Source organism: Callithrix jacchus, chromosome 1, assembly GCF_049354715.1.
Source record: "Callithrix jacchus isolate 240 chromosome 1, calJac240_pri, whole genome shotgun sequence".
In the NCBI taxonomy this organism is placed as follows: domain Eukaryota; kingdom Metazoa; phylum Chordata; class Mammalia; order Primates; family Cebidae; genus Callithrix; species Callithrix jacchus.
The window spans coordinates 135140835-135161152 of NC_133502.1; the positions used below are offsets into that span (position 1 = coordinate 135140835).

Consider the following 20318-nt stretch of genomic DNA (forward strand, 5'->3'; position numbering starts at 1 on the left):
TTATTTTGAAAAGACCAAAGGGCATTCTATTATAACAATGGCTGTGATTGCCTTTGAAAGATAGGAGTATAAAATTTTTTTTCTGACTTTTTTTCCCCAAATTTTCTTAAGGACATACTACTTTTATAATTAGGAAAAATTAAATAAAATTGCGCCCTTATTAATTATTTCAGTATTGCATGTCTTTTTTACGGTCCTTTGAAAGAGTAACGTTTGAGAAACTTCATTAACTAATGATGTTTACAAATAGGACCTGAGGGGTTTAGGAATTCAAATTCCAGCCTTAGGAATCACCAGAAGGAAGGTAGGTCAGGGCCCTTAACTCCTTTCACCTTCACACAAGGCAAAAGGCAGAGTGTTTCATATGGGGGAGTCTAGCTTAGTAAACACAAATCAGTCTCTGACAAAGTCAAGTTGTTTTGCATGAGGATCCTAACTCTCTCCCTGACCTTTCTCAAGTTTCTGGATTTTTTTTTTTTTTATTCCAGTGTGTGGGATAACTCTCTGTGAACTTGTTTCCAACCCAGCATTTTGGTTCTCCGGAACTTCAGTGAGCATGAGTGAATTCGACAGATGCTGGCTTATCACACTGCGCCTGACACCTGGCTCTGCACTATCTGCAAAACCAATAGAAATAGCTACAGGGGAACTTGTATGCACCGTGAACAACTTTTAATTTAGGCAGTTATCTTCTTCAAACAGACAGTTGGGGTCTCTACATTTCAATCATCAGGACTCTTCAGGACAAGCAAAAAGCCTCAGTAAACCAGTAAACACTGCAGTACTTCTTTAGACATGAACACATTGATTAACATTTACAAACTGAAATCACCATGGAGAACAAGCAAACAGCCCATCCCTTGACTCACATAGATGAGCCTATTTACATACTAAAAATGGTTCAAACCATCCAGGATAGTGAGTACATTTGGACCATGCTTTTCCCTTGTGTAGTGATTGTTTTAGCGTGTCTTGGGGCATAATCAAAGAACTGATGTGTTTAGGAGGAGCATCGGAGGAGCAATAGGTATCCAGAAGGAGGTTAGTGGATTAATGCTATTGAGTGAGAGAAAAAGAAATTTAAGTGGTGAAGATTTTTAAGAAATGGGAACACAGGCTGGGCGCGGTGGCTCACATCTGTAATCCCAGCACTTTGGGAGGCCGAGCTGGATGGATCACGAGGTCAAGAGATCGAGACCATCCTGAGCAACATGGTGAAACCCCATCTCTACTAAAAAGACACAAAAATTAGCCGGGTGTGGTGGTGCGTGCTTGTAGTCCCAGCTACTGGGAGGCTGAGGTGGAAAAATCATTTGAAGCAGAAGGTGGAGGTTGCAGTGAGCCGAAATTATGCCACTATACTCCAGCCTGGGTGACAGAGCCAGAATCAGTTTCCGTTTCCCAGAAAAGAAAAAAAAAAAACAAGAAGTGGGAACATAGCTCTGGGGATGCATTGTGAGAAATCGGGACTTTTGTGTTGTAGAAAGAAAAGTCATATGCCATCGCAGAAAATTAGTGACCACTTGGTCAGAGTCTTGAAGTGTCAAGGAGTAATAAGTAAAATAAAGACAGGGATATTTACTAGTTGTTGAAATCCTTTTCTGTGCCATATTTGCTTGCTTATGTTGACTTTCCTAACTTGCCTTCCTCATACATAACATCCTTCCTACCCATGGTAAAGAAAGATGGTGTGGCATTTTGATCAACGTGCAGAAGCAAAGGGCTGTGAACTGAATTGTCCCGCTCAAATTCATACACTGAATTCCTAACCCCAATGTGACTGTATTTTGAAATAGGGTTTTTAGGAGAGTAATTATGGTTAAATGAGGTCATCAACGTAGGCTGCTAATTCAATAGAATTGGTGGCCTTATTAAAAAGGAATCTCTTTTTTTCTCTATCTCTGTCTCCCTCTCTCCCTGCACTGAAGAAGATGTGAGGACAGAGATGGTGGTTATCTGCCAACCAAGGAGAGAGCCCTTACTAGATACTAGATACCAACTCTGCTGGCACCTTGACCTTAGACTTTGCAGTGTCCAAGTCTGTGGTATTCTATGGCAGCCAGAACTGACTAGACACCAGTGATATTTTATTTTGTTTTTAAGTTTCTCTAAATGACTGTGGCAAAATCTTGAACCAGAGGACTTAAAAAAAAAAAACAAAACGAAGCTCTGTTATTTTCATCTCATTTCTTAGTTTCTTGACTGACAGAAATAATATCTCTGGCCCTTTCCCATCACTTGCAGCGATACTTTTCATTGGATAAGTGGGCCTTGAACGTCCTGTTTTCACAGCCATCTATCTGTCTCAGTGTAATTCCATGGTCAGCCTTTAAATGCAGACCCCCTCAGAATGGGCTCTTCATGATTTGCTTCGATTCTACATGTTGAATAACTTTATTATACTGTTTCCCAAGTTAGAGTAAAGGACTGGGCTATAACAATAGATATAGGAGAAGGGTAGGCTTCTATCATATGATTAATAAAGTAACACTATTAATGAAATTTTAAAAGAAGAAAAGCATAAATGCTGTTTTAGAACATTCAAGAACAAAATACAGTTTTTTAAGAAAGTATTTTATTTTTGTGTCTCAACTGATGAAATTCATAACCTTGTTTTCTGATAAGACAATTCAAACATACAAATCAATTACAACAATGTGCTTATCAGCTCCCCCTCCCACCCCTATATTTTAAAGCAACTGACAGTTTTGAAGGACACCAAGACAATCAGGCTTAGCTAAACAATATGGCAATTAAAAATGGCCCTCTAAGAAAATAATTACAATAGTTGTTGAAAAGAATTTGTCCTTTGAGCAAAAAAGACAATGAAAAGAATTATCATGAAATGAGAATTACAGCTTCTATTCCAATAAAGGAGAAAAGGGGATGTATGCTAAAATAATGATACAGAAAGCTGGGAGTCAGACTGAAAACAGAAAGCCCCAGGCAATAAATGTCTCCAATAAAATGCATCCCCTTGAAGATACCCATTCAAATTCTTGTTTCCTATTGAAATAAATAACTGTTCTTTCACACCCGGCACCTGGAAGTGAATCATTTTCGTTCTTCTTTGTTAAAATTAATTTAATAATTTCTTCAATCCAGCATCTCTCCAAGAAAGAGGGTGTTGTTATGAATTTTGTAAAAGTCAATTACATTAACGATAAACCAAACCAATCCATGGCCAACACCCTTTTAGATTCTAGTTGTAAAGAGGTTAGACATATTCTGGCAGACTGGGGCTCCTAGGGAAAGCGGGGTTCATACTCAATGACATCTTCTTACTGTAATCCTGTAGCACCTTTCTACTAGGTCCCCAATTCTACATACCATTTCCTCATGCTTTTCATGGTAAGCCTCACAGCACCCTTGTGAGGTAGGTAGTGTTATGGTTATTTTGAGAGATGGGGATGCAGAGATGTCAAGTAGCTTGCCCATAAAGAAACATGAATCCAGTGACACAGCCCTAGGGACTCTTACTCCAGATCCTTGTCTTTTTAGCATTTAACTGTTCTGACTCCCTGAGAGTGGATCATTAAAGCAGGTAGGTCCTTAATGCCAGGGTTGTGCCTGGCCTGGTGGACAGTAGGGCCTGTCTCTAAACCACATGATTTAGATGTTAGAATGAGACACAGGTTGCAATCAATATGGAAGCCAAAGGAGTTAAGGTGAAGAAACACAGGATTAATGTTTGAATCACAGTTTGGTGATGACTTCAGTGATGGGCTGCTCAATTCCTATGATAATGGATACTCAGTAGATGTTGCATAATTAAGTAAATGAGTAAATAAATGAAAGGAGATTGTGCTTGGATAAGTGGAAAACTAAATTTTCTTTATCTTTTAAAACAAAGCCAGAGGAATCTGATTTTTAACTTCTAATCAAGGATGAGAAGGAGAGAACTGAGTAGATTTGTGAATATTCTCTGGGCATTTATTTAAGCTAATTATTGGCCATATTTAAAAGATATTGAAAATCATTTTCAATATAGAATGTATTTTCTTATCAATTTGGAAAAGAACTCCAGATCAATATTTGAGGCAGTGTGATATGCACAAACATCACCCATTTTCCTCTGCAATCTTACTTATGCTTATATGATCACTGCCATTTATTTGAAATGCTTGTGTTCTTCAATTTGTATAAAATGCTCTTTTGAAAATATATTGAACTACCTGAACAATGAACTACTCTCCCTAGACTCACCAGCCAGGATACATTTGTCAGTTACTTTCAATTTCGATGAACCTATTTTTTTTCCCCCCAAAGACTCACAGCAGAAAACAACTGCCCTATATTGGAACCAGCCTTGCATTAAAGCCAGCAACTTTCTTACAGCAGAGCCATGAAGGGCTCTTGAGACTGTTGAAGCATAGACCACTGGATTCTCCAGGTGTTGCTAAAATAGAAGAGCTTATATAAATCAAGGTGGTGGAGCAGACTTGGTAATCTCTTTGCATTACACATTTATTCTGCGCTCAGTGAATTAATTCCCTGTTGGATGTTTGTACTAATACAGCATGAGGCTTAAAGAAACTCTGGATGCCACAGTATGGATTTGTGTATGCAGGTTTGAAGAAGTGTTGGTTTAACTTTTCTGAGAGCCCTGCATGTATAGAATGGATGTAACTTATTAGTCTTTTGTACATCCAGCTAATAGCCCATGGCTACAGGAATAGACTAGATGTAGTGAATCGCCTCTGTGCTATGGTTCCAGCATACCTGAGCTCTTGTGCTTGGAAATAATATGGATAGCGATGCTGTAGTTAGAAAAGGGTTCACATAAATGCTACTTCTGCCTTGGATGGTGATCAGGCAAACACATTTATCTACCAATATGACAACGTCACTTCTGCCTTAGATGGGGATCTAGTAATCAAATTTATCTCCACATGTGACAATACAAAATTATTCACTATAGATACAGCTTTTACAATCACATGAAAGATTTAGGTATTTCAATCAAAGCGGTATCCTCTCTAGCAGTCTGTTATTTTTGTAGAGACTCCTTGGGTTTTCAGCTCTGAGACTGACACGTCGGTGATTCACGTGAGTTCTCAGTTTTCTTTATTAGCAGCCAAACAGAAGAGTGAGAATCCACATGTTTTCGATCTGCCTTATCTTTTTTCTTTTCTCCAGATGGTTCTTAGTAATATATATGTATAAATGTGTCATTCTGCCATTAAAATACATATACTATTTTGAGAGATTTATTGGTATGTCCTGATTTACCAATGACAATATGATGGAATAAAACCATTCCTGCATAGCTATAATAAGGGATCTCCTTCCCAATCCATTTTTTTTGATAGAGGGTCATAATTTTTGCATTTAGTTATTTATAAGAGTTGATGAAAGGCACCAGTGTGACAAGCCCTAGAAGCCAGTGTTTTCAGATTTTCCACCAATCAGTGGCAGAAATAGTAGGTAAATTTCCCCTCAGGTTTCTCAATTTTCTCCTTAACTTTGCTTTATTCTGCATGAATCTTCACCTCCTGTGTTTTAGGTCTGATATTGAAGTAATTAAGAAAGGAATATAGGGTTGTACAGTAAGCTTATCTGCCTTAAAGGGAGTAGGTAGAAACTCCTAATTTTTATTTTGACTGTATTAAACAACACAAAAACACTGACAGCCATCTAGCAAGGGCAGTATGCTAATGACAGAGGAAAATGAGAGAAAGAAGAAACCAAACAAACAGTAACACAAAACTATGACGACCTTCTAAATTTATGAAGTAATACATGACCAGAAAATCTGTCAAGTGCAGAGCCAGAAGCCAGGCCACTGAGTATAGCTTTGACTCCATTATATTATCTTCTTCCCATTGTTTAAGTACAAGTCCTGAAGTATTGGGACCATCTTCTCCCTGATTGCTGAGTTTACTGGACAACTCCTAATATTAATTGGCAGAGATGTATATCCAACACATTCAAAACTATGTTCATGGGAAATGGCTCTTTGTTTCTGTCATACTGGTTTAGCAGCATAAAATAAAAGCCCACTGTTAGATATGTGACTCTGACCACAGCAGCTCTGGTATTAGCAGAAAATTTTCAAGAAGAAATTCTCTCTCTAGGGGAACGCTCTTCATTTTGCAATTAAAGAATAGCAGGCTAGGCACAGGGGCTCATGCCTGTAATTCCAGCACTTTGGGAGGCAGAGGCGGGAGGATCACCAGGTCAGGAGATTGAGGCCATCCTGGCCAACATGGTGAAGCCTCATCTCTACTAAAAAAAAATACAAAAATTAGCCAGGTGTGGTGGGCACCTGTAATCTCAGGTACTCCGGAGGCTGAGGGAAGAGAATCACTGGAACCTGGGTGGCAGAGGTTGCAGTGAGCCGAGTTCACGCCATTGTACTCTAGCCTGGCGACAGAGTGAGACTCTGTCTCAAGCAACAACAACAACAACAACAACAACAACAACAAACAAAACACAATAAATAGCAAAGGGACCTTTTCTGAATTTTAGCTAACGGTCTTAGTATTTGTGTGTTTGTTGCTTCCTGGAGGTGAAACCTAATTTCTTGTTATCTAACAATGTGACTTCCAGGTACCATTATTGTCAGCTTTCTGCTTCCTTCACCTCCTCCTTCACTCGAAGTCATCTAATGAGCCACAGAGAGTGAAGATGATATCCTAGATGATGACACCTACCTGAACACATCTCCCTGAAGCCCAGTGGCTCAAGTACAAAAGGTAAAGCCAGCACCTTCACTCTCAGCCCAAGAGGAGTTTCTAAATTTTCAATTCATTTCCTCTTTAACACTAGACAATTTTCTCTTTCCTTTGTTTCAATTTGCTTGAAGACTGAAGATGTTTCTCTTTTTAATTTTTTTGGGCTGTCCTACCTGACACAATGTTTTGAATCATTTGGCTGAGTGAAGGCTAAGAAATAAAAACTAGATGGTGATGGTGTATGTATGGCTTACTGAACCCTTCAGTTTGTGCTCAGATTTCATGCCTTAAGTTATGCCCATTACTTGCTTATGTAATTAAGTCAAATGAATTTGGGATAATTTTGCAAGTGATACATGATTTAGCTCCATTGAAGAAGAATATATTTAGAGTGTGGTTGATATTACATAAACTTGGATACCCAGCAGGTTGAACTATGACCCGTCTGTAGCTGGATAGCCTGTATTTTGATTCCTCTCTGAGTTGTTTGTCTCCATTCACCTTAGCATTTGAATGAGTTGCCACTGGACCTGCTTTGGCTCTGACAGTATGGCAGGTTGCTGATTAATACAGTGCTACCTCACATTCCCTGTGAGACCACATATAACCTAATTTTCTCAATAAGAAAATGTTTTTATATGACTCCAATTGTCTTGCATTGCATTTCATATTAAAACCTCAATGAGTTTAACTGAGATGTCAGCTGCTTAAGCCCTTTCATCAGCAAAGAAAACATGTTTTCTTAACTTATTTTACATGTTATAAAATAAGTTAACTAGTTTTTACATGTTAAAAAAACATGCCCACAACAATTAAGCAATAATAGCTAATGAGATGCAAAACTTAGTCAAGATACTCTTGTCATTAAGATTAAATTTTTGAAAACAAAAACAAACTATCAGGCATATTTAGAAAAAATTTTGTTAGGTGGTTGGTTATTAACTTTCAATCATGAGATAGTCTCAAAATAGGATTTTTGATAAAAGACATTAAGGGAAAACACAGATAGACATTCTGTTTCTTTCTTTTACTCCTGCTCAAGCTTATCAACTTTTAAAACAGTTATAAACACAAAAAAATCAAACCGCCCTTCCCCACATATTTATATCTGTATATATAAACAGTAGCTTTTAAATTAATTATGATTTGGGGCATTCTATACCGTATGGAAAAAATGTGAAGACAACTGTCTTGTGTATGAAGCAACTCAGGTGTTTATGATATACCTGATTTTATAACTGGGGAGAAAAAGAGCATGTTTTCTTCCAAATAGCCTCTATACAAAGTTTGTTCATGATTCAATTCCAGTCTCTTGTTATCACACAGATATGTATATAAGTCAATTTGCTGCTGGACATACCTTGTAAAGAATGAAATTTTTTTTCAAGTCTGAATTAATCTCCAGTATAATTATTATTTGATTATATTATATTGTTGATTTTATTGTATATATTGCAGTGTAGATTAAAGATATTAAAGCAACTTAGAATAGGAGGTATGCAACAAAATAAAGTAAGTTAACATGGCAATCAAATTTCTGCTTTCTTTTGGGTCCTTTTAGAACAGGCATAAAGTATTTGACCCATCTTCAGTATGGACAGTTATCTTTTGAACTTTATCAGAATTAATTTAGTTAAGCAATTTAGTAAAACATAAATTTGCATTTTTTGTTGTCTTCTAATGACTAGTTTGCATATTAAAGATTAAGCCTTCTTTAAAATGTGAAGTGCTCTCTTGATTATGCCAGTTCTTTACTCATTCTGCTAAGGCTATAAATAAAGCTTTCTATTTAAGGCTGGCATTATATCAACCCACCTGCTTCTGGAAGAGAGAGAGGAAAAAAATCAGAATCACTCAACCTGCAGATTGCTGTCAGCTTGTGATTATGTGAATGGTAAGTCTTAACTTTTAAAGTGTTATGTGAGATAGCTGGAGGGTTTTTTTTTAAAGCAATTTCCAGTTTAACAATTACCCAAGAATCTCAGTTACCAATGAAAGAAGACTTATCCCTGGAGAGAGCATTCATTGATGAGGCATGGCAGCAGCTGAGAAGTGACAGTGGTGAGTAGGCAGAGGAGGAGAGTGAAGGATCATTTCAGTTGCTGCATCAGGAAAGTAGTCAATGTGGGGGAATACCAGTGCTTTTCTCCTTCTGTAGGCTGTCTCAGGGGAGGTTAGTTCTGCTCTTTTTCTCCTTCCTATTCAAGATGTTCTCCAGGGAGAAAGGGGGTCAGGGAGGGAGAAGATGTATTAAAGACCTTGATAAACTTGAAAAGGGCAGTCTAGGGCACAGGCAAGCTTGTCATGATGAAACTCCCAAATTTGGAAAGAGGAGCATCAGTCCCAGTCCTATTTTAGAAAAATAATCCTTTTACAAATATCTTAATTATATCTTTTGTTGTTGTTGTTGGAAACATTTTATCCCAGGCCATCTGTTAAAAATCTCATGCAAGATAAGGAAGTTCTAGTCCCTACCATTTTTTGAGAAAACATGCAGTTACACTTACTATTCTCCAAACAGACAAATGAACTTGAGAGTCGAAAATCTGTCATTAATTGTTGATTTAAAACATTGTTTACCTGGCTAAACTTTGCAAGCCTAGACATATGGCCCCTGGACCCAGTGTTTATTAGGTGAATGGACTAAAGATCACAGCACTCAGTTATCATTTCATCTTGTAGACCTATGCTGTAAAGCTGTCCTTTCCCAGCTGGAGTGTAAATGAGAAGGCTCTTTTGGGAATGGCGTCTGATGGGGAAAAGGGGAACATCACTGAGAGATTCCTATCAAGTGTTTGCCAAAGTACAAGGAAACACCCTCTGTTGACTAACCAAAATAGGAAATTCAAAAAATCAACAAGTCAAATAACATTTCATTCCTCAATGCTTTCTACACCCAAAGGCAGAATAATTCCCAAACTCCTCAATCAGAAAATATCAAGGGTTTTAGCTGAAAGGAATTGAATGTAGCTCCCAAAGCCAATGATGGAAAATAACCAGGCACATGATGTATGAGTCTAACAAACAATGAATGTTAATTATAGTAATAGAGATAATAATCTTTACCTAAGTGCCAAGTAGAATGAATGGCTTTGGTCCCAAAGGTTTTGTTACTAGATCCAGATGCCACAAAATCCATTTAATAGCTCATGTGAGCTATAGGTGACTGGGTCATAGAAAAAAGGTATAAAAAGGACATCATTGAAAGTCAAGGAAGAACATAATCTCTGATTCTTCTTCAAGTAGGAGATAATAAGTATAAAAACTGGCAATAAAGAAAACAGGATTAAAATGGGTTCAAGTGTCCCCCTCGAACCTTCTTTAAGTTCTTGATATATGTTTATATTTGGTCTTAGACTTCTAAGCTGAAAATTATGTAGTTCTTTCTTCTTTTCTAGAAACCCTGAAGACATATTCAGTGTTGTTGAACAGCTTCTGAGCACATCCCCTGAAGTTAAAACAAATGTCTGGACACAGAGATGAAGAGAGAGCCTGGAAGTGTAAGTTAGTTTACATGGGACTCAACTAAATTTTATTTCTCCAAGATCGCCGCCTCCCTTTTGTACCTCTGATATAAAAATGCATGTGTTTGTACCAGAGTAAAGTGACAAAAGTCAGACTTCAATGCAAATGACATTTAAATAATTCTTTTTTAAAAAGTTGCAGAAGACTGCAACTTCTGGACTCCTGTAACAACTGAGGAGTACAAACTATTTGACAGAACAATGAAAAAAAAAATCCATCCTAAATACTGTAGAGCAACTTCTGAATGTGTTTTTCCTACTAAGGGAGTTGTCAGTAATAAGCAAAATTTCTGAGAAGGTTGAGCAAAACCAGAGTGGAATGAAAACCAACTGGAATGACATGCTGGGCCAAACAACTGTATTTCTTCCGGGGATACTTTGAAACAAAGCCTCAGGGAAGAAAATGACTCAGAGATGTCATATTTAAGCAAATAATTTGAACCATGTGCTGGTATGAGCTGTTATGCTCTACCATGCTCTAGTTGATATAACAAAGAGGTTATCAGAAGCCATAAGGGAAAATTCATGAATCCCTTTGTGAAACTGAGTACTAAAGCACCAGTGTTTGGATACAAGAGCTTTGCAGACACAAAAAGGACCCCAAGATCTGCTCTAACAGTGAGGGTGTAGAAAATTGAACGTCCATTTAATCACCTGTTGATCCATTACTATGATGGATGCTTCAGGGAAAAAGTAGCCAATTGCCCCAGAAATATCTGCTCAACATACTTTTATGATCTGAGCACTGACACAGATAATTTTTTTTTGTAATCTATTGAAGGCCAATTCAAACAGTATTTTTACTCTTATTAGAAACATTAGGTTTAGGAATACTTCAGAAGAGTACTACTCTAGTCTAAAGTTGACCAGTCTGGGTTCTGTGGAGCTTTAGTTTTTGAAAATCTTAACAGTTACAGCATGACAGAAAGTGCTTTCAGCTCATATAAATTAGTGAAGCCCCCCCCACCAAAAAACAATATTATACAGGATTCTTGTTTACAGGACTTTTCAGAGGATTTATTAGGCTCATATAGACTTTGAATCTCTAAAGGTGGTTACAGAATGCATTTCCCCAATATATTGGTCAACAGGACTCTTTTTGGAAAAATGCTTAGAAATATCTTAAATAAATATTGTTCAATAGATCAGAGTATGGGACCTCTGAGAAAATCCAATCTCTTTCCTTCCAATGGAATGAATAATAGCTAAATCTTTTTTATGGATGGGTACATTTTAATCCAATTTCATTTTACTCAGCTGTTTTTGGCCAACTTTTGTTTTGACAAAAGGGCCATCAGAAACACAAAGCCTTTTTATTAATTGCTCAAGGTTTCTCTTTCTTTTTTGACAATTAGTTGAATACTACTTCACACAGTGCTGCAAAATAAAGATAAAGTAGCTTCTATTCACTTTTTGAAGGTTTTTGGAAATCTCTACTTTAACTTTGTTAATTTAAAAATTTTAAAGGCCCCATTCCATTGGCACACAAGTTGGATTTGTGATAGAGTTTGCAGCAGAGCTTGATTTGCATTGTTTGATATAAATAAGGTATTTGGCAAAAATGGGAAATAAAATTCTGAAAGATCTATGATAATCATCAGAAAAGTCACATGAAAAATGAATTGGACAGGCAATTCTTTAATCTTTCATTGTATTTTCCACCTTTTATGAAGGGAGAAATGGGTTTAACTGTTGCTATCTGATTGGCAAAACAATTTCTGGGCTTGTCCTATTTTTACTGGGTTTGATTTAATTTTATTAAAGTTCCTCAAAATTTCAAATTTCAAACTAAAAAAAGCCAGCCTTTTGAATATCAACCCACCAATCCAATATGTCAAGAAGCAAACCCCAGAGACCTACTAGTCCAGCTTACATGTTATTCAAAATGTGACCTAGATATTTCCTACCAGTTCTATGCTGATTAAATATGTGACATTTCATGAACACAGTCCACATTCAATGCTTTCTCAGATCATATAACCATATGCTTTGAAAGTCATTCACTGAATATTTAGCTAAATGAATCTATGCCTCCATTGAACCAGATCACTGGTGGTCATGGCATGACCAGTTTTTAAAAATTGGAATGTTTAACTTTGGGTAACAGTCATTAATACAAAGTGAAGTGGACAAATATCCTTGGGTCAGAGAAAGAGAAAAGAAATCAGCACAACTTAACATATTTATAGGGCTATAATCTTGCTTTTTCCTCAGTGGAGAAGCAAAAATCAGTTAATTTTTTTAATTCATCTTGTTTTTCCTCAGTTCTTAAAAAACAAGACAAATTCCTCTTTTCTACACAAGATAATTTTCAGAGTGAAACCCAAAATCTAATTGGTAAGGAAGCAGGAAGAAACCCTGAAGTTGTCTATTCAAGGTAATACTGTGTGTACAGTATTCAAATAGAGAACATCAGAGTGGCAGAAGCTAGGTATTCTCTTCACTAGCAGCAATATAGCACACAGGCAGCTATCGTGTTTTAAAGAGATCCTTGTTTTCCTTAATATCATGTTATGTATGTATCACCCTGTGTTGGCATCTGAGAACTCTCTTATTCAGAGAGCCTTTGAAATATGAATTATTGATCTTAGCTCCTGGTGACTATTATCCTATGGTGCTTTGTAACCATTACCTCTTCTTCCATTTTCTATTAACCTGCTAGTAGAGACTGTGGAAAGTAAGATCAAGGAGTGATTAAATGGATCATTTTCATTATTAACACCTACCTTGCATTTTACAGGTACATCTAGTGGTGCACCACCTTCTGGAGAAACCAAGGGCTTTGTTACAGTAACAAATCTGGTCCAGTGTGATATTACAAGTATAAAAAATATTCCATTCTGTATCAAAACTAGGCACATGCCTTTATTTATAGTAACAGAAGTTAACAGAGTTGAGCAGTTTTGCCTTGGGTCCTGTTTCTTGGCATCCTACATCTGACAAACACATCTCTCAAGATGTCTCTGCCCAGAACTCCAGGGATCTAGTCTCAGGGTCATCTGTCGGTAATGGAAGGTGAAATCACACTTGGATCTATAGTGGTGAGTAACTGAAAGCACAACCTCTCATTCATATTGCTTTAAAACATGTACAGCATATATGTTTCAAAAAAAAGAAAAGAATATATTGATCTCTTTGTGGTGCTGAACCAGCAATATGGTATGATGCAAGGCTTTAACAAATGATAATCATAGATACAAATTTTTCTGTAGAGTATGTTTTAGACCAATGTGTCTTTTTAATATGTAAATCCTACACTGTAGGTTGTTCTTTTTTATTTTTTCTTTTGTTTTTGCAGTGGTAGAAAATGCTGAATACTTGTCCGTGAGTGTGAGCCAAAGATTCAGTTTCATTACTGAGATCCCCAGAATGCCAATATTTGCAATGCAAACATTTAGTATCCCACTGTGTGGAGGGCTCTGACACATGCCTGCCTGCCTTTCGATGGAGAGTCTCCATTGGAAGTCCTCCTGCTTCCATAGACCCTGCTTTTGACACAGGGGCAGCTGCACACGGCTGCCTCTTAATCTAGTCCTGTGTCATACTGTCTTACTGATTACCAACATTGACAAAGAGACAGTAGTGTGAGGGGTGGGCCCTCAAATCATTTTCATGTTGAACCTCCTGGGTCCAGCTACCTCCCCTTCCACAACAGCACCATTGTTTTTTCTGGGCACATACTCAAGGTCAATGCTGTTTTTGTGCTTGCCTTTCCCTCGGCTCCACACAAAAAGGAGAAGAAAACAAAATAAAACCACTCCCAGGAAAGTGAAGCAGCCCATAGCTGTTGATACCAGTATTGTTTTAAGGTCCAAGGAAAATGTATTGGCATTAGTGCCATTGGAAATGGTGTCATTGGAGTCGGTCATGTACATAGGGGTCCTGTTCGCATAAAGAAAGCGATCTGAAGCAAATCCTTTCACAGTTAAGGAGGCTGTGAAGGTGTCATTCCCAGCAGCATTGCTAGCGATGCAAACATACATCCCACTGTCTTGATCCTGGGCAAAGCGAATTTCCAAGGTGCCGTCTGCCAATACAGTGGCTCTTCCATTGGACTTGGTGGTGATGAAACGCCTTCGGGGTGTCACCCAGGAAATCACAGGCTGTGGGTCTCCATCCGCATTGCATTCTAGCTGGACTGTCTGCCCTTCATCTACTAGCAGATGCTGCAACTTCTTTTCACGGATTTTGGGTTTTTTGCAGGTAAAGTAAAAAGAAAGGGCAGTGCTATGGAAATCCTTGAATGACCTCTCACGAATGGTGTCTGGGCCAGCACACATGGGTTGCTGGCCACCAAACTGCAGGGTGGGCTGTCGCTGCAAGATCCAGAGAAGGCGGCAGTCACAGGCCAGAGGGTTGTTGTTAATGCTCAGGACCTCCAGAGCCCTAGGGGAAGAGAAGACATTCTCTTCCAAAGTTTCCAGCAGGTTCTGAGACACGTTGAGCACGCGTAGGAAGTGGAGCCCTTGGAAGGAGTGAGGTTCAATGGTGCGGAGCTGGGCCCCCACTATATGAAGCTCCTGAAGGCGGATCAGGTCAGAGAACATGCCTGCTTCAATAGTGCTGATGGGATTGTAGGAGAGGTTAAGGTGAGTCAGGTATACCAGGTGTTTAAAGGCGAGGAAAGGTACGGTAGACAGATTTGTGTTGGTGATTGAAAGGGATGTGAGGTTGAGACCGTAAAGGCTATTGGCAGGCATCATATCCAGTAAAGGCCAATAGTCAATCTCTAGGTGTTTCAGGTGGAACAGTCTTTTAAAGGCATACACGGGCATATTGTTGATATTGAGATGTTTCAGATGCAGGCTGATGAGGCTGCGGAGGTGGGATAGGGCTTCTGTTGGTACTGCTGTTAAGTTGCATTTCTCCAGAGTGAGCTGCTCTAAGCTAAGTAGCCCACTGAATGCCCTGTGTGATATATAAACCAAATCATTGTCCCCCACTTCTAGAGACTTCAGGTTATGTAGATCCTGGAACATGTAGTCTAGTAAAATGACAATCTTATTCTCACTAATGTCGAGCTTGGTGAGATTGGACAACCCCGTGAATACCCCTAACGGGACTAACTTCAGACGATTGCCTTTTAGGCGGAGGGAACGCAGGTTAAAGAGATTGTTGAATGCTCCGGGTTCCACATTGGCAATGATGTTGTCACTCAAGTCTATTTCTTCCAGCAGAGGATATGATATGAATTCTTCAGGGTTGACACTTTTTAGCCTGTTTTTACTGAGGTCCAAGATTTTGGTTTCAATGGGAATGCCCTCTGGGATGGCGATCAACCGCCTTCTGTGACAGCTAACAGATTTGTTCTGAGCAGAGCACTCACAGCGAGCAGGGCAGCCAATGGTGGATCCCATGAAGATTAACACCACAGCCAGACCCAGGAATGGCTGCCAGCATGATATGGCCGTGTGAAGCATGACTCCACTTCTTAGTCTACACCTAGGTCACGGGCCTGCATAGAAGGGGCAGAAGAAGGGAGGAAGAGAAGTTGAGTTAGGATATAAATAGGTGAAGGGGCATAAGTAGGACAACAAGTGTCATGGAAATGATGCTGGATTTGGAGTCAGTCAGATCTGGGCATAAACCTGAGGGTTGACCTTCTCAGCAAAATGTTCTTGGTCAAGTTATTTCACCTCTCTGTATTTCAGTTTTCCTGGGTGTAAAATGGGGACAATGGGGATAATAATAGTAAGAGCTTCCCAGAGTTGTCATGACAATTTCAGAGTTTGACAACTGTAAAGATAATGTGTGACACACTGTGAGATAACAAATTTCACACCCAAAAGCTCGATTTTGAATTCAAATGAAAGAAACAGAGGTCAACAGCTAAGAAGAAAGCAGTTCAGTTTGAATCAGTGTCTGCATCACTGATGTCCAGGATATCATCCTCTATTCAAAACAAAGCTAACAGAAGTTTCATTCAATATCAGGTCTTTTGGTGCAACATACAAAACAAAATTACAGTCAACATGAAGTGTTAAAATGTTTTTCTTCATATGTACATTTTCTACTTTTAACATATGCATCTTTCATAATTCAGCATATTTTAATTTATGAAGAGATTTTCTTATTTGAGGCAAACAAAAGGTCCTCATACATCCTCCCTGTATTGTTTTTGTGCTTCTCATAGGAATGAGACAGAATTAAGGTACAGGATGACTATAATAAAAATGCCCTTTAATAATGATTTTGAGATAAATACTTAGCAATGGGAAAAGAAATAATTTTCAGAAAAAATCACCTTTAAATGATAAATGAACTACCCTCTTTCAAATTCAAACAAACTCAGTGGACCTCTTAAAGTGAAATTAAATAGATACAAGTGAGATCATCAATGAGTGTGTTTTAAATGTGGATAGTTTAGCAGACACTGAACTCAACTGAATAATAAGAGGTATATTATTGAGCTCTGTTTTTCAACTTGGGGTTCTCAGGGGTACACTTTATCCAGAAATACCATACTTCACTTAAGGTTAAGTAGCTTGAAACAATGGTTTTAGATTAAAAAGACTTCATAAACTTTGACATTCATTTCTGAACTGTAAAGGAAGAATTAGTAAGAAAATAATTATCCAATTACAGTGTTGACCTATATATCTATGTCTACATCTAAGCATATTTATGAATAAAAAATAACAAGTAGGATCAAACATAATGGTGAATCACTAGATCACTAGAAAATTTTCCTCCAAATGTGGAAACAAGGCAAAAACCCAGAAAGTGCTAGCAAATCAGTTAGATAGGAAAATAAGAGTTATAATTTTTGGAAAATATATGGCAAAACTATTATTCATAGATCAAATTAATGTGTATCATGAAAACCAATGGAAATCAACTAAAATAATTACAACAATAGAATATGTGCATTAGCATACTATGAAATAAATATATAATATTTTAGAAATTATCTTGTCTACACAAACCATTTAGAATACTATTGTAAAAATTATTTCAGTCATGGCATCTTGGAAAAACATCAAATTCCTTAGTATAGACTTAATAAGAAATACATAGGACTAATATGACAACTAGTTAAACCCTATCAATAATCAAAATAACTTACTGAAAGAGGGACATATACTATGTATCTAGACAGATTAAATATTACAAAAACATGAATTTCATTTTCCATAGAACATACATTACAGAGAATAATGTTTTATGCTTGGAAAAGTAATTCTAACATTCATTTGGAAGAAAATATATATGAAAATAATCAGAAACATTAAATAAAACTATGAAAACACCTACCATACAATGCATTCAAACATAAGATACAAATATAAGATAAAAATTCAAACATAAGATACAAATATAATAAACCAGCATGCTATTGACACAAAAATAAACAGTCCAAAAAAACAAAAACAGGAATTATATCTAAATATATTTGAAAACTCTATGTATATTAAAGGATAGCATTTTAAGTCAGTGAGAAAAATACAAATGATTGGATTGATACTTTGTGGGAAAATTTGCATACTAACTTTACTTCTTCCAACAAAATAAATTCCAGATGAATTAAAGATTCAAATATAAGAAGAAAACATGTACCTTCTAGAAGAAAATTCAGTAATTTTATAATATTTACCTCTTTTTGGTCTTTCCCAACCTCTGTTACTGGCTTAAAGCAAGCACTGATCTGCATTGTCACTATAGATTAGTATTCATTTTATAGAATTTTAATTTCAATGAAATCATATAATACATAATCTTATATCCAGCATCTTTCACTCAGCATAATGTTTTTGAGTTTCAACCATATTGCTGCATGTAACAGTAGTTTGTTCTTTTTTATGTCTGGTAGTTTTCCATTTTGTCACAACAACTTGCTTATCAATTCAACTATTTTTGGAAACTTGGGCTGTGTCTAAGAGCTGCTATGACTATTAATATAGATGTCTTTGTGTATACTTATGTTTTAATTTTTAAAAATATATACCTAGACATTAAAGTTATAGGTCATGGGGTAGGAATATGTATAGTATTTATAAGAAACAGGCACATGTTTTGCCAAAGAGATTATACCATCCAACATTTCCACCAGCAGTGCAAGAGAGTTTCATGTGTTCCGTATCGCCTCCAACATGAAAATTGACCATATTTTATATGTTATCCATTCTAGTGGGACTATATTTTCTCATTGGATTTTCCTCATAACTAGTGATGCTGAGCATCTTTTTGTCTGCTTATCGCCCATATATGTAGATTCTTTGGTATGTTTTATCTTTAAACATTTTGCTCACTTTTGTTTTTTAAATTATTGAGAAATAAATATTTATATATTATAAATACAGGTTCCTTATTAAATATATTATGCGTATTTTATGCTTATCTGTGGTTTACCTCTTCCTTCATATTTCTTAAAGAGCAGAAGTTTTAAAATTTAAATCTATTTTAACATGTTTTTCCTTCTATGATTTAGCCTCTGTGTTCTATTTAAGAGACCTTTGCCTATACCAGTGTCTTGAAGATTTTCTCCTAAAAATTTTGTTTTATTATTTGCATTCAAATCTATGATCCATTTTGAATTAATTGTGTATAGCAGAAGTAGCAATGAAGATTTTTTTTTCTCTCCTACAGCGATTTAGTTTTTAGAGTGTTATTTCTTAAAAAGACTTCCCTTTCTAGCCAGATGTGGTGGCTTACCCCTGTAATTCCAGCACTCCTGAAGGTTGAGGTGGGTGAATGGCTTGAGGCCATGAGTTTGAGATCAGCCTGGGCAACGTAGCAAGATTCCCCTATCTACAAAAATAAAAAAATAAAATAGCCAGGCATGATGGCATGCACCTGAGTAGTACTCCTAGATACTCAGGAAGCTGAGGTAGGAGGATTGCTTGAGCCAAGGAGTTTGAAGCTGCAGTGAGCTGTGATTGCCACTGCACTCCAGTATAGGTGACAGTGAGACCCTGTCTCTACACAAATATAAATAAATAAATAAAAATAAATTTAAAAAATATTTTTCTTTTCCTGTTAAGTTACTTGAGGATATTTGTCAAAAATCAGTTGATCGTATATGTACCTCTCTATTTCTGTTTTCTATTCTGCTCCACCAGTTTATATGTCTGTTAAAGCAGTACAGCTCTCTTGGTTGCTATAGCTTTTTATCATCAGTTTAACTCCTGAAATCAGATGGTATTCGTCATTCTATTTTTGTTGTCTTTTCAAAAAGTCCTTTGGCTTTTCTAGATCATTTGAATTTCTTTGTAAATTTTAGCATCAACTTGAGAATTTCTAAAGAAATTTTCTGTGATATTGGCAAAAAATGGTGTTGATTTCATTAGTAAATCTCTGGAGAAACAATATTATGACAATGAACAACTTTCCCATCCATGAATGTTGCACTATCTTCGTATCTTTAGGTATTCTTTCATTTCCGTCAAAAAATATATTGTCATCTACAAATAAAGACAGTTTCATTCTTTTCTAATTTGTATCCTTTATTTCTTTGCATCTTTTGCATTTGTTAGTACCTCTCATACAATGTCAAATGGGAAAATTGTTTTTTCTCCATTATGTTTGATGTTAACTGTGGGTTTTTCATAGATGACCTTTGTTAAGATAAGGAAGTGTTTTTTTTCTCAGTTAACTAAGATTTTTTAAAAGTACAAGTGAGTACTGAATGAAAAAATGCTCTTCTGTATCCATAGAGATGATCTTAATGTTTTTCTCCATTATTCTTTTAATATGGGAAGTCATACTGATTAATTTTTGAAGATTAAATCAACCTCACACTTCTGGGATTAAACCCTACTTTGTCATTTATTGAATATCATTGTATTTAATTTTTTTGGAATTTTTCTGTTAATATTTGGTCAATAACTTTTCTGTTTTATGAGAATTTTAATCTAGTTTTTAGTTTCTTAGTGATGTATTTGTTTACTTTTAGTATCAGAGTACAGCAGTCCCTCCGTATCCATGATTTTGCTTTCTGTGGTTTGTTACGGTCAACCATGGTCCAAAACAAGGTGAGTACAGTAGTTATTTTAAAGGAGAGTGAGAGAGAGACTACATTCTTATAACTTTTCTTATAGTATATTTTTTATAATTGTTCCATTTTATTAGTAATTTTTATCATAGGTGAGTATACACAGGGAAACAGTATTTACAGGGT

The 20318-nt window shown here is 36.7% G+C and overlaps 1 protein-coding gene and 2 long non-coding RNA genes across 13 annotated transcripts in view; 2 read left to right on the forward strand and 1 right to left on the reverse strand.

Moving 5' to 3' along the window:
* The first annotated feature begins 2563 nt into the window (after window positions 1-2563).
* Window positions 2564-10743, forward strand: LOC144582249 (uncharacterized). Its single transcript, XR_013534688.1, has 3 exons — window positions 2564-6698; window positions 8472-8571; window positions 10076-10743. It is a non-coding gene; the product is annotated as an uncharacterized LOC144582249 (long non-coding RNA).
* The window catches only part of LINGO2 (leucine rich repeat and Ig domain containing 2), a 1279451-nt gene continuing 1265957 nt past the window's right edge, over window positions 6825-20318 (reverse strand). For 10 of the 11 annotated variants that reach the window (XM_078370450.1, XM_078370421.1, XM_078370435.1 and 7 more), the window contains one exon: window positions 6825-15656. In XM_078370450.1, coding sequence (XP_078226576.1) covers window positions 13801-15621 — 1821 coding nt within the window. In that variant the 5' untranslated portion in view covers window positions 15622-15656 and the 3' untranslated portion in view covers window positions 6825-13800. The remainder of the gene's footprint in view (window positions 15657-20318) is intronic. The other variant, XR_013534666.1, reaches the window with a different exon arrangement.
* LOC103793494 (uncharacterized) overlaps window positions 19705-20318 on the forward strand; it is a 29133-nt gene continuing 28519 nt past the window's right edge. The window contains exon 1 of the long non-coding RNA XR_004741326.3: window positions 19705-20172. This is a non-coding gene — a long non-coding RNA (uncharacterized LOC103793494). The remainder of the gene's footprint in view (window positions 20173-20318) is intronic.